General features: G+C 38.8%; 1 protein-coding gene across 2 annotated transcripts in view; it reads right to left on the reverse strand.

Moving 5' to 3' along the window:
• The window catches only part of ATAD2B (ATPase family AAA domain containing 2B), a 93,389-nt gene that overhangs the window by 41,082 nt on the left and 38,618 nt on the right, over positions 1-13,689 (reverse strand). For both annotated transcript variants that reach the window (XM_042469199.1, XM_042469192.1), the window contains exons 9-15: positions 12,825-12,923; positions 11,304-11,415; positions 9,179-9,294; positions 6,816-6,990; positions 5,461-5,549; positions 4,043-4,202; positions 1,732-1,822 (exon numbers count right to left, since the gene is read on the reverse strand). In XM_042469199.1, coding sequence (XP_042325133.1) covers positions 1,732-1,822; positions 4,043-4,202; positions 5,461-5,549; positions 6,816-6,990; positions 9,179-9,294; positions 11,304-11,415; positions 12,825-12,923 — 842 coding nt within the window. The remainder of the gene's footprint in view (positions 1-1,731; positions 1,823-4,042; positions 4,203-5,460; positions 5,550-6,815; positions 6,991-9,178; positions 9,295-11,303; positions 11,416-12,824; positions 12,924-13,689) is intronic.

The raw sequence follows: 13,689 nt of genomic DNA on the forward strand, positions 1-13,689 counted from the left end.
CAATAAAAATGACACAATCTCTTTGTAAATGATGGAAATTAGATTTATCGTCCAATCAGACTTTTCACTGTACAGTCAGCCCTCCATATCGATGGATTTTTTAATCTATGGGTTCAACCATCCACAGCTTGAAAATATTCCAAAAATATAAATTCCAAAAAACAAGCCTTGAATTTGCTATTTTATATAAGGGACACCATTTCACAATGGCATTATATTTTATGGGACTTAAGCATCCACAGATTTTGTTATCCACAGATGATCCTAGAACCAAACCCCGGTGGATAGCAAGGGCCCACAGTACTGTATCTTTCAAGTTTAAAAACTGCAGTGCAGTTGCAAGATTTACAAATATAAACCTATGCTGAGAGGGACAGTTAAAGAAAAGGCTATGAGATCTTCCCCAACTCTGATTTTCTTTGCCTGTCTAATAGGTCACCCTATAGGTCAGGACATATTTTCTAACAGGGTGTACAGGAAATTTCCTTACAACATTGAAATATAATGGTTTGAACTGAAAAATGGAAACAAGGGACAAAATATTATTTTGTACCATCTGTTTCATTCTAAATGATTTCTGCAGAATCTCTAAAAGAATCTACATGAAATGGGATTTGGCACATGCTTTTTTACACCAGGCAAAGCTTAATTTGTCATTTGCTGGATATTTGTTTTCTTCTCACCAGAAGATGTTGGGGTCTTTGAAGATCAAAAGTGGATGAATGCTGCTTCGAAGATAGATGTCCCTGTGGATGAAGAGGATAATTCGGATGTACAGTAGCTGACTGAATGGATGGTGTTCAATTTAAAATGTTACTGCTTTGATGCAGACCAAAATGATCTGATGTTGTTGCTTTGCGAAAAAAAGAAAAAAAGAAAACCAAACCTTCTGACTAGCATGATATTGACAGAAGATGAAAACTGTTTTGATGAGGCTGTGGTTATTTTTAAGGGTTAGCTTACAATGTTAAAATGTCTCATTTATTAAGTTTCTTTCTAACCTACTATTTTTAGGAAGCCAGAATAGTTCCCAAAACACTAAGAATTATTTTTTATTTTGAAAAACCAAACTCGTATTCACTGCATCATGTCTGGTGTTTAAGATATGTTTCAGATATTCACAGTGCTCAGCTTTTAGAGACAGAAAAACCTATCCTGTGTCTGTTACCAGCAGATTCTAGAACATTTGATTAATATTAGTTCAGATGTCTTCTCAGTATAAAATCATTCCAGTGAAGTGAAAACATGGGCATTATTAGCATCCACACATCTAGGCAAGTAAGTTATTCCTAATTTTATTTCTAGTTCAAAAATGGCTGGAGGTATTTTTCCTCTAGAAGAACTGCATCCAATGAGTTTTAGGATAGCTTTCCATGTTTTTGATTTTGATTGATTGAAATTTTATTTATATACCGCCGTTCCTATGATCCTATGTTAAGTCCTATAAAGTAATAATGGGTCATGCCAAGATTTTCAACATATGACATATCTTACTGAGGATTCGTTGTGTTGACAAGAAACCAACAAAAAAATGGCATGTTTTTTATATGTATTTAAAATTCTAATATATATTCATGTGCAGGAAATTATGAACATATTATCATATTATCACTGAACAGAACACATGTACAGTATTTAGTAACCATGCATCAATCACACTTCCAAACTAAAGATAAAATATTTTAAGAGCAAAAAGATCTAACGGGAAACCACTAATATGATACCACTCACCGACACATTCTTCAGCTAGCTCTTCTAAAAAATGATCTGATAATTTGGGGTTCCAGTCCCTGGTATGAATTTGTAAAATGTGCTTTCTTGCCTTGCAAAGAAACAGAAAAGGTAGTATTAAGATCTGCACCACACTAGAAATAACATATCACTCACAAATGACTATTAATTAGTTTTACTATACTTTTTTTTAAAGAGCAATGTTGACACAGAAAAATATTCCAGCAAAAAGTGCTAACCTGTCAATTGTCCTAATGAAACACTGCTATTGGAATGTCTAGTGTTATATCATTTTCAGAAAACTATGATATATCAGACTTGATCCTGTTAATATATGTCATACTAAGAATATTGTAACAAGTTATTTTATGCTCCCCTAATTAATCTAAATTAATCTTTACCAAACAGTTTACAACTGCAGATACATACCACATATATCACATTTTAGGCAACCTAAAAGATTGTAATAGTACAAAAGGGAAGCTTTCAATAAAGATATGTTCAGGTAAAACGATACAGTCAAACATAAGCCTGACACTACAGCAAGCCCGCGCCAATCATGGCCATGCCATCCACAGATGGCAAGCCCCAGCTTTTTAAATCAGTGCACATGTACACAGTGCCCATTTAAAAGAACAAGACTTAAGGTCCCACATTTTTTGCTATCGGGGGTGGGAGGTGGGTGTCAGAATGGATCCCCTGCAGATAGCAAGGGGCTACTGTAAAAGGAAATACATGTTGCAATTCACATAGCAATATATTTCAATTCAAAGAAAAGCATCTGCTTATAGTTAATGAGTTTTTAATATGGTTCTTCCTAGTAAGCTTCAAGACCCTATTTGGGATGAAATGAAATACGGTTTGTCTCAGACAAAAGCTGACATTTCCACTAAGAATGATGAAGTAGTGGGAGTCTTGTAAACTTCTCTTCATGTTAAAAATTAGTGTATGTTCTTTAGTAATGAACAGAGAAGTGTATATGCCTCCAGAAGAAGCCTCTAAAAACCGTCATGGCTTGGGAGCAAAACTTTGCACTGGCTTGGGGACAGCATGAGAACGTAGCATTTAGATGACACACACTCTGATGCCACCCCCAAGCTCCCACATGGCCAGCGCTTTGCGGCGCTCTGGCAATGCGGTATTTATATGCTGCACGCCGCAGAAGCACTGCAAATCCGCAGCAAAAAAGCTGGCTTTTTGCTGGATCAAAAAGTAGCGGCATTTTGCCACTTTTTTGTGCTGGCAAAAAGCTGGGTTGAGGGTATGGCATGCAATCCCCATGGCCCCAACCCGGGATTGAAAGGGGTGGTGTCTGTTTCGGCACTTAGTTAGATAAAGTCACAAACTAATATAAACTTGCTAAACCATTTTGCTAAATGAGGTAAAACACCCATTTCACATACAAAAGCTGACTAGCCTGACAGCTGAAACTTACTTTGACACTGACAGTATATTGTATTGTATATTGTATGATATGAATGTTATTTTTAAAATTATGTTTAAAATATGTTTTAAATTGGTCACATTTTTCACTTATTCTCTCCAGGAGAAAGGCAGTGTATAAATTAAATATATGAAAATAATAATTAACCATTTCCACCACACCTGAAGGCAGCAGAATAGTCTGATCCTCCAACAACCTCACCACTTCCTGCTACTCAGCTTTTTATGGCACTCTGAGAAAAGGGTAAATCCAGCAAGATTGTGATAAATGAATTTAGGTATTTACAGTGGTGCCTCGGGTTACGAAATTAATTCGTAACGCAGCCGCTTTCGTAACCCGAAAAGCCTTCGTAAGCCGAATTGCCATAGGCGCTAATGGGGAAAAGCCGCGATTCCGTGCGAAAAAGCCGAAAAAAGCACCAAAAGTTTTTTCGTAACCCGAAAAAACATTCGTAACCCGAAACAATAATTCCCTATGGGATTTTTTCGTATCCCGAAAATTTCGTAACCTGGGTATTTCGTATCCCGAGGTACCACTGTATGTCACATTTTGGGCAAAAGCTCTCAAATTTCAAACTGGGCTAAGGGTAACAGTGTTATTTATCATTTATTTGTTATTTACTAAAATGTATACTAAAAGTGAAGAGATCGGGGAAATGTCTAATAAAACATATTCAAAACAATATAAATAGTAAAGTAAGATTTTAGAAGGCTAAAAACATATTAAACATTGCATGAAGTTAAAAGACGACAGATTGATTCCAGTTAAAATACTACTACAAAATTCACTTAAATGACAATTCACAACCATTTCTTTTTTCATCTTTTTTTTCATCTAATGATAGAATTATTTTGAATATAACCTTACCTTTTGATCAGGCAAGCTAAAAAGAAATTCCCTGTCAAAACGACCAGGTCTCCTGAGTGCTGGATCTATTGAATCAAGTCTGTTTGTAGCACCAATGACAACTATTTCTCCTCTGTTGTCAAGTCCATCCATAAGAGCAAGTAGAGTAGACACTATAGAGCTAAGATACATTTCAATTCATTTTGTTACAGCAAAAAAGTCAGAATAATATTTATATTGAGATGTTTTCATACTGAATAACTGGTAGCCACAATATAAGGTAAACAATGCCACATTTAAAACTACAAATTTCAATGTTCATTTGAGATGAACACTAATAAATACACTAAATAATGACCATTTCATTACAAATACACCTCTGGACAAGGCAAGGGTTTCAAGTCCTGAAAAACTCCACCGAGAAAAACATCTGGAGAAGAATGATAACACATGCTCTCCTAGCAACATACAATTTTGAAAATAATCACATTATTTTTGCTTTACTAGTTGATTCTGCTCTAATTAGGGGAGGCAGGTTTTTTCCCCCTTTAATGCAATGTATGAAGAGAACATCACACATACCCTGCCAATCATCATTATTCCAGGCATTTCAGTTGAACAAGCCCCACATGCTGCACTATAAAAGGTTGTAGTTTTAGCAGCCTGGAACTTGCAATTTAGGGAGAGGCATCTAGAATTTTCAGCCAGAGGGTTCTTCTTTTGCCTCAACAAACTCCAAACCCCAGGATTCCATATGATGCAGCCATGACAGTCAAAGTGGGAACACAGTGCTCTAACTGTGTAGCGTGAAAGGTGTCATGATAACAACTCAAGATTTAGTACAAATAATACAGAACAGAACAAAATACACTTGTCCATCCACATTCATGAGGGTTAGGGGCATAAGACCCCCACGCAAATGTGGAAAAATCACAATTAACTTCCACCCCCCACGCAAAAGCCAGTTGAAGAGACGGGAGGGCAGGGTGCACAGGCACGCACTCTTCCTGGCTGCTCCCTACCTCCTGGGTTTTTCCCCGCCACAGAGAATAGCCCAAGAGAGAGGAGGAGGAGGAGTGCGTGCAGAAGTGGGTTTAAAATTCGCGAATAATCAAACCCACAAGTGTTAAGTCAACAAATGCAGAGGGAGAAGTGTATTTATTTTCAATAATGTTCCAAGCTCTAGATAAAAATTAAGCTTATCTCATGGAATAAACAGGAAATAAATGGAAAAATCAGAGCATTCAATGTTTCTATGTTTCAATGGCAATTTGCTTACCAATAGTTTTAATGCTATATTTTATTTATGTTATGTGAGCAACTTCCCCAACCCATATTAAAATGATGATCTTTATGTTACTAAGGTGAGATGAATGAATTCACACTTCTAAAATGGAATAGCTCTTACTTGCTCTACCGTGGATCCAGTCCTTACATACCTGTGAATCTGGTCTTGTCTGCTAGAACGTACTGGAGCCAAGCCATCTATTTCATCAAAAAAAATTATGGATGGTCTCATCAAGTATGCCTAGTAAGCAACAAACAGTATGAATTACAATCATGAAAAGCATAATTCCCCCCCCCCCCCCATTTCAATGACTAGTGCAACTTGTGGATTGATGGATGGATGAATGAATATGACCACTCGGAGAGGAAAAAACAGAAATAATACAAATAACTGTAGTTCTATTTGTTTTCTTGTCATCCTATTTCTGTTTCTTCCCTCTCCAGGAAGCCATATCCATCCATCCATCCATCCATCCAAAAATTAACATCTGCGGGCACATCATAACAAAGTAAAATGACCAGTATCACGTTCAAGTACATTTAGCTACATACTTTTTCAACGAAGAAAAAATGAGCTCTTCCACATTTCTATTCTCACTTTCTTAAATGTTCTTTCCACCTACATTCCTGATAGCTTACTAAAACATTTTTATTATCTTACAAATAAAGGCACAGATCTAATCTTTCAGTCCACTTAAGAAAGAACATCTCCAGCACGTGAAAACACTCATCAAGAATAGATGTGCCAACTCCCAGAGGGAAATGACTGATCCAAGCTCTCTGTTCACAGGAGGATCATTAGGATCCACAATAACTAACACTGTGCATGCTCATAATCAAAACCTCTAATGCAGTGGTTCTCAAATTTTTGTTCTTCATATGTTTGGACAAACTGCTGTCCTAAGTCATGCTGGCTGAAGTTTTTATTGGTTGAAATCTAAAGTATCTGGAGAACCAAGGGCTGAAAACCACTGCTGTAGCAGGCACTTCTGCTTCAGCAGATCTAATTATATTAAAGTTTTCTTTTACATAGCTTCGTTATGTACTTAAGCACAGGAAGCTAGACATGAGACAAACTGTGACTATTTTTTAAAAAATTTTTAGAACAGAAGTAATATGAGGAGAAGGGCAAACCCTTTTCCAAAACCAAATTTCTTCATCATTTATTTTTGGTGACTATTTATGTCTTTGTAATGCTTCTGTTCTTTGCAATACTTTATTTGATTGTTTGTCATTCTTGCATTGACTCTTTTAAAAGATAACATCACAAATACAGTGTAATGTCAAGGTTTTATATAGCCAAAACTGACTCTCAGTGATAAAATGGCAACAAATGTAAATGAACGCAGTCAACCAACAACTATACTTCCTAGTCTAGATTGTGATTTCATTCTGTGGTTTTGCTCATTTTTGTCACTGACTTCCCAAAGCACAAAGGGATGATTTTGCTATCCCTGAACATGTTCATCAGGAGCAAACTATGAAGAGAATAATATAGTCAACTAACTTGATCAAAGAGGAGTCGAAGTTGCCGTTCAGATTCACCAACCCACTTGCTGAGACAATCTGCTCCTTTCCTCATAAAAAAAGCAACTTTCCTTTCCCCTTCGGTGCATTCATTGGCCAGAGCTCTAGCTACCAAGGTTTTACCTGTTCCAGGAGGACCATAAAACAAACAGCCCCTGAAGACAAATGGACAAACAGAGTAATCACTATTTCTTTTTTTTTCCCTGTATGATCAAGCCAGTAGTTGTGACCCACACTGCAGGAGTTTCAATAAGTAAGCACTCATTAATATTTCAATATGCTTAGGAAAATTCAAGTTAGTACAAATTAAGAATTAAAAGCAAACAAACTGATGTACTTAGAGAATGCCACAATTATTCTCTTTACTACAAATAATTTCCAAAAGATCTAATCCATCTATGAGACGAAAGCAACTCTTTACTCTTTCACTTCTTATTGATATGTCAACTGTCAGGGCAATTAGCTGTTGCATATGGTCATCAATTATTAAAAAGAGCATCAGAGATGGTTCTGTCACCATTATTAACAGGAAAGCAAGATTATAAATACTGGCTGGTCATAAATCAAATATAAATTTTCTCCTACTCTCATACAAATCTACTTCCAACATGACAGAAGCAATACAGGAAAGAGTAGCAAGTCTATAAATGAAATCTTAGTATTTTACTTCTGTCAGAAAATCTACCACCACAAATCTGTCATATCATAAAAGTTTTACTGGGTTTTTGCCTACTTTGTGTAGTTCCTTTAAAGCAGGGGTGGGCAAAGTGAGGGTCATGGGCCACATCTGGCTTTTGAGCTTCCTACATACAGCCCTTGGAAACCTCAAGAAGCCACTTCAAACCCCCAGTTTCTCCCCCCCCCCCAAAAAAAAACAGCCAAAATTGTCCAAAGCCACCTAAAGATGAAGTGTTTGGGTTCTCCTAATCCTCCAATGTACCCCTAGTCTCCTAAAAATAACAACAAAAAAGAAACATTGACCAAAACTAAGCCCAAGTGGCATCTGGAAATTACATTACATCATTCTGAGCATGCTGAAATGTACTGGTGTAGCTTCCCAGGCAGGCACAAGGAGGAAAAATGGCCCTTGTCCTACATGCAGTTGTTCTGAGGTCTACTAGTAATCATCAAAAATACAACAGCTTCCTTCATAAGTAAACTACAATCCAAAATGTGTCTTTACTTTAAAATGATACCTAAAGACTCATCTGTCTTACCCTTCACAAAGGACTTGATGTAGACATCCAAATAAAAAAGGTTTCAATCCCACAGTCTGTCAACATGCTGTACAGGTTATGACCTCAACTTAACACAATCTCTTGAGCATATTTAAGAGATAGGGCAGTCCCACAAAGGAAGTTTAACTACTTTTGAAATGAACATATAGTTTTCAAAATACGTAAGTCATATTAAGAAAGCTTGTTACGGGTTTTTTGGAATTTAAGAGTGTGATACAGTCAGACCTACTTATCCACGGATTTTTTATACATGGATTCAAGCATCCAAGGCTTGAAAATATTCAAAAAAGTATAAATTCCAAATAGCAAACCTTAATTTTCCATTTTATATATGGGACATCATTTTGCTCTGCCATTATATTTAATGGGACTTGAGCATCATCATTATTATTATCATCATCATCATCATCATCATCATCATCATCATCATCATCATCATCATCATCCTTTATTTATAAAGCGCTGTAAATTTACACAGCGCTGTACATACAATCTTTTTAATTGGACGGTTCCCTGCCCTCAGGCTTACAATCTAGAAAGACATGACACAGAGGGAGTGGTGGTGAGGAAGGGGCATCTCTAGCATCCATGGATATTGTTACCCACGGGGGATTCTGGAATCAAACCGCAGTGTATAAAAAGGTCCCACACTGTGTAAGTCAATGTAACCTAAATGTTACATTACAGAATAAGTAGCTTTGCTAATTCATGCAACAAGTGGAGAAAGGATTCAGCCTGCCAGCTGGTCCTCTTCCCACTGGCACCTCTACTTCAAACCCTTTTCACCTTCAAATCCACAAATGTCTAATAAATATACATTTATATGTGTATATAAATATTAGGGGCTGTAACTGGGCAAGCAACTGCCAACGTTAGAATGAAATGGCCTCCATCTAATGTTCTACAAATGAATTTCTCAAAAGAGCTTTGCCCTCCTCTTTCTGCTATTCTCTACACACACACACACCATACAAATCTGACACTGAGGATCTTACCACCCTGTGAAGATGATATGGGGTGTGAACAGGGATTTCAAGCAAGAAGAGGGAATCTGTTCCACCAGCAGTGTCCATTCCACTACATATGAAGAAAAAAAACTACTTACCTTGGTGGTTGAATTTTGAATTTTTCAAATATTTCAGGATACAGAAGAGGAAATATAACCATTTCCTTAAGTGCATGAATATGATTGCTCAATCCACCTATGCTGTCAAAGCGCACCTAAAACAAAGATTAAAAGTAACTTTCATTACTGGTTTCATATACAATCAGCACAAATTTACAGAATACACACAGAGCCAGATTTATTTAACAAAAGTGATTACTGTATATACTCGTCTATAAGTCGAAAAATTTATGCCAAAAACCTGGTCCCAGAATCTTGGGTCGGCTTATATAAGGGTCAATATGGTAATAGTGCTGAGAAATAAGTTCTGCCCAACACACCATTCCCCTTACCTCCGCAGCTGCTGCTCAGCCAAGAAGAGTTTGTGAGTGTTCCTCCTTTCCCAGGGAAGAGGGAAACAGCCCCGATTGCTTTTGCAAGGAGAGAGTGCATCTGTATATTTTCCTGTTTTGCAAGGAGTGTGTGTGCATGTCTCCTTTTTTCCCTGGGAGCAGGGAAAGAGCCCCATTTGCTTTTTCCCCCCCTCCTCCCTGGAAAAGGAGAGAAAGAGGGAGACACACACACACACACACACCTTGCAAAAAGCACTCAGGCTTCTTTCCTTGCTACCTGGTAAAGAGGAAGACATACACAAAGGCACAAGCCTCACAAAAAGCAATTGGGGCTGTTTCCCTGTTCCCTGGGAAAGGAGGGAAAGAGCACTGATTGCTTTTTTTAGAAGGAGAGAGAATGTGTGTATGTCTCCCTCTTTCCTAGGGAGGAGAGAAACTGCCCTGATAGCATTTTGCAAGGAGAGCATGCATGCATGTGAGGGGCTTTGTCATTTACATCTTTTGTTACATGCCCCTAAGTTGTACCCTCGACTTATCCATGGGTCATATCAAAATCCAAAATTTTGTCCCCAAAACCTTCCCTCGACTTATACATGGGGTCGACTTGTACATGAGTGTGTGTACGGTAAACTTTGTTATCATTTGGAAGTGTCATTTAAAATCTGCCTATTTTCTTTGAAGGAGGATTTAACCCATCTCAAATCAGACACTTTATGAAAAGTAGTTCACAACCAATAATTTAAGTAGCTGAGTCAAATTACATTATTATTATTATTATTATTATTATTAACCTTTATTTATGAAGCGCTGTAAATTTACACAGCGCTGTACATGCTATCTTTTTAGTTAGACGGTTCCCTGCCCTCAGGCTTACAATCTAAAAAGACATGACACAGAAGGAGAAGGGAGTGGTGACGGGAAAGGGTAAGAGGTCCAGCAGTTCCTCTCAACCTCCGAGGCCTGGACCAAGGCAGATGGACTGAAGGGAGGGCTTGGCTTCAAAATGGAAGGTTAATTATTATCCAGGGAAAATACATACTCACAAGTAGGATAATACATATACAGTACATAGCAATACAGGAAATGGATCGATAAACAGCCAACAACAGAACATCAGATAGTAAGCGACAATTATGCGATGCCTGGGAAGGCTTCTCTGAATAGGATGGTTTTCAACTCCGTTTTGAAGCTGGTTAAAGAAGTGATGGCTCTTGCTTGTGGAGAAAGAAGGTTCCAGGAGTGAGGGGCAGCAAGTGAAAAGGGGCGAATCCGGGATGGGGCAGAGGAAATCCTGGGCTGGGACAGGAACCCTTGACTACCAGAACGGAGGGCCCTGGTGGGAAGGTGAGGAGAAAGAAGGTCTGATAAGTAAGGAGGGGCCAGTCCATGGAGGGCTTTAAATGTCGACAGCAGGAGCTTATACTGAATGCGGAAAGGGAGAGGGAGCCAGTGAAGGGATGCCAACACAGGAGAGATGTGGTCAGAGCGGTGGGTGGAAGTGATAATGCATGCAGCTGAATGCTGGACAGAGATTAAAGGACGGAGGTGAGAAAAAGGAAGCCCAGCCAGGAGGACATTACAGTAATCAAGTCGTGAGATCACTAGGGCATGGACCAGGATCTTGGCAGTAGAGGCGGAGAGATATGGTCGGATTTTGGCAATATTGTACATTTATTTAAGACTTGATTTTACAAAGCTTCCAATTAGTGATACTGATGAGTTTATTTTTTCCACAGGTATGTAAACTATAAAGTCAAGCAAATAAAACATACCGATTTATCAAGGATCATTGGATCCACATCAGCCAGGCTTGCACCAACTTTTACTCGTTCACGTAGGATTCCGCTGGCCAAGTCTTCTGCTCTGAAGTTCATAGGCAGACATCTGTTGGATACAAAAACCAAAACACAGAACTTTCAACTTGATTTCAACAAGACCACAACCCAATGAAGTTACAGGAATGCATAGGGATGAAAAAAATCCTTGTTTAAATCTGCCCCACCATAATACTAAGAACTTCCATCAGCTGAGAGAAAAATCTGGGTAGGAGGCAAGGAACCCACCATGTACAAGGATCACAGACAAATGCACCACAGGAAACATGAGTCTGAAATATACCTGAGTTGACTGGGTTGGATCCAGAGCTGAGTTCAGAAGAGTTCCTTTGGAGGGCAAGTGTGGAAAGTGGTGCTGGGGGCTGTAGTGGGGAATGAAGCATCACCTAGGTATAGTGTCTTGCCCTCTCCTCCTGCAGGGACTTTTAGGGAATCTTGGTTTTCTCCATAAATTGAAAGAATTCTTTGATTCACTAATAGGACCCATCCAATCCTTTCCACAGTATGTAGAGAGAGGTTTTATGTTCTGTGGCAGGGAAGTGCAAAGTTCTTATTCTTGTGTTTTGCATGCAAAAGGCCTAAGGTTTCATCTTTAATTGTTCAGAGAATCATAGAGCTGGAAGAGCCCACAAGGGCCATCCAAGTCAAACCCAATGCCATGCAGGAATTCTCAATCAAAGCATCCCCGACAGATGGCCATCCAGCCTCTGCTTAAAAACCTCCAAGGAAGGAGACTCCACTACACTCCAAGGGAGTGTGTTCCTCTGTCGAACAGCCCTTACTATCAGGAAGTTCTTCCTAATGTTCAGATGGACTCTCTTTTTCTGGAGTTTGCATCCATTGTTCCAGGTCCTGTTCTTTGGAGCAGCAGAAAACAAGCTTGCTCCCTCCTCAATATGACATCCCTTCAAATATTTAAACAGGACTATCATATCACCTCTTAACCTTCTCTTCCCCAGGCTTAACATCCCCAGCTCTCTAAGTCGTTCCTCACAGGGCATGGTTTCCAGACCCTTCACAATTTTAGTCGCCGTCCTTTGGACACGCTCCAGTTTCTCAACATCCTTTTTGAATTGTGGTGCTCAGAACTGGACACAGTATTCCAGGTACGGTCTGACCAAAGCAGAATACAGTAGCACTATTACTTCCCTTGATCTACAGTCTAGATTCTAGACACTATACTTCTATTGATACAGCCTACAATCGCATTGGCCTTTTTAGCTGCCACATCGCACTGTTGACTCATGTTCAGCTTGTGGTCTACATGGACTTCTAGATCCCTTTCACACGTAGTCTCGTTCAGCCAGGTGCTGTTGTGTGCCTTCAAGTTGTTCCCAACTTATGGCAATCCTAAGGCTTGATTTGGTTAAATAAGGCTATTTCACATGTCTGACATAACTCGTGTATTGTATTGAATTGAATTTTCTTCAAGCTGAACAAATGAAAAGAAAATCTCACCTGTTTCTTGCTCTTGCCATGCTCTTAGATTTTCTTCTTTCAAAACGTTCTTCGTCTGAAGAAGTTGTATCACTGCTATGAATGGCATGCTTCTTTCTTCTACGAAAGCAATGAAATATTTCAACTGAAGAACACATACTGAACTGGCCAGTATTAAGCAGTGCTTTACATCACAAGCACTTACAAGAAAGATTATGATAAAAGAGCACAGAGCAAACAGTGCTGCCTTCAAAAACTGAGGTTATCCAAATATCATGCTAAACCACATTTAACAGAATGGTACCCAGATACATGGGCCTCATGGGTTTTCTTCGTCCAACATGGCTGGGAAACTGAATTGCAATCCAACTACAAATCATAAAATGAATAAAAATCAAACCACTGTAACTGAAATACTTAAAAACTTTTGAAGCCTTGCATAATGATACATGAGTGGTGGGAATTCATTACACCAGTGATTCTCAAACTGTGGGCCGGGACCCCCAGAGGGCAAGCAAGAGTTGCTCAAGGAGGGAATAAGACTTGGAGGCCCTGACCTTTCCTCCTCCTGTTCCCAAACTTTGTCTGTCCTGGTCCTGGAGGGGAAGAAAAGGACAAGGAAAGTGCTTGGAGGGAAGAAGAGGAGGAAAGCTATTTCCTTATAAAATGTTAAAATATGAGTATACATGAATGTGTGAATGAAAACACACACACTAAACAAACAAAACATCCACCTACACCTTTTATACTCAACTATAAGTTGACGTCATGTATTACTCAAGGGCAGGTATGGGGGCCATAATTATGGATTTTGGTATGACCTGTGGATAAGTTGATGGTAAAACTTAGGGGCATGCAACTAAGCATCTAAATGATGAAGCAAAGA

Source organism: Sceloporus undulatus, chromosome 1, assembly GCF_019175285.1.
Source record: "Sceloporus undulatus isolate JIND9_A2432 ecotype Alabama chromosome 1, SceUnd_v1.1, whole genome shotgun sequence".
Taxonomy (NCBI): Eukaryota; Metazoa; Chordata; class Lepidosauria; order Squamata; family Phrynosomatidae; genus Sceloporus; species Sceloporus undulatus.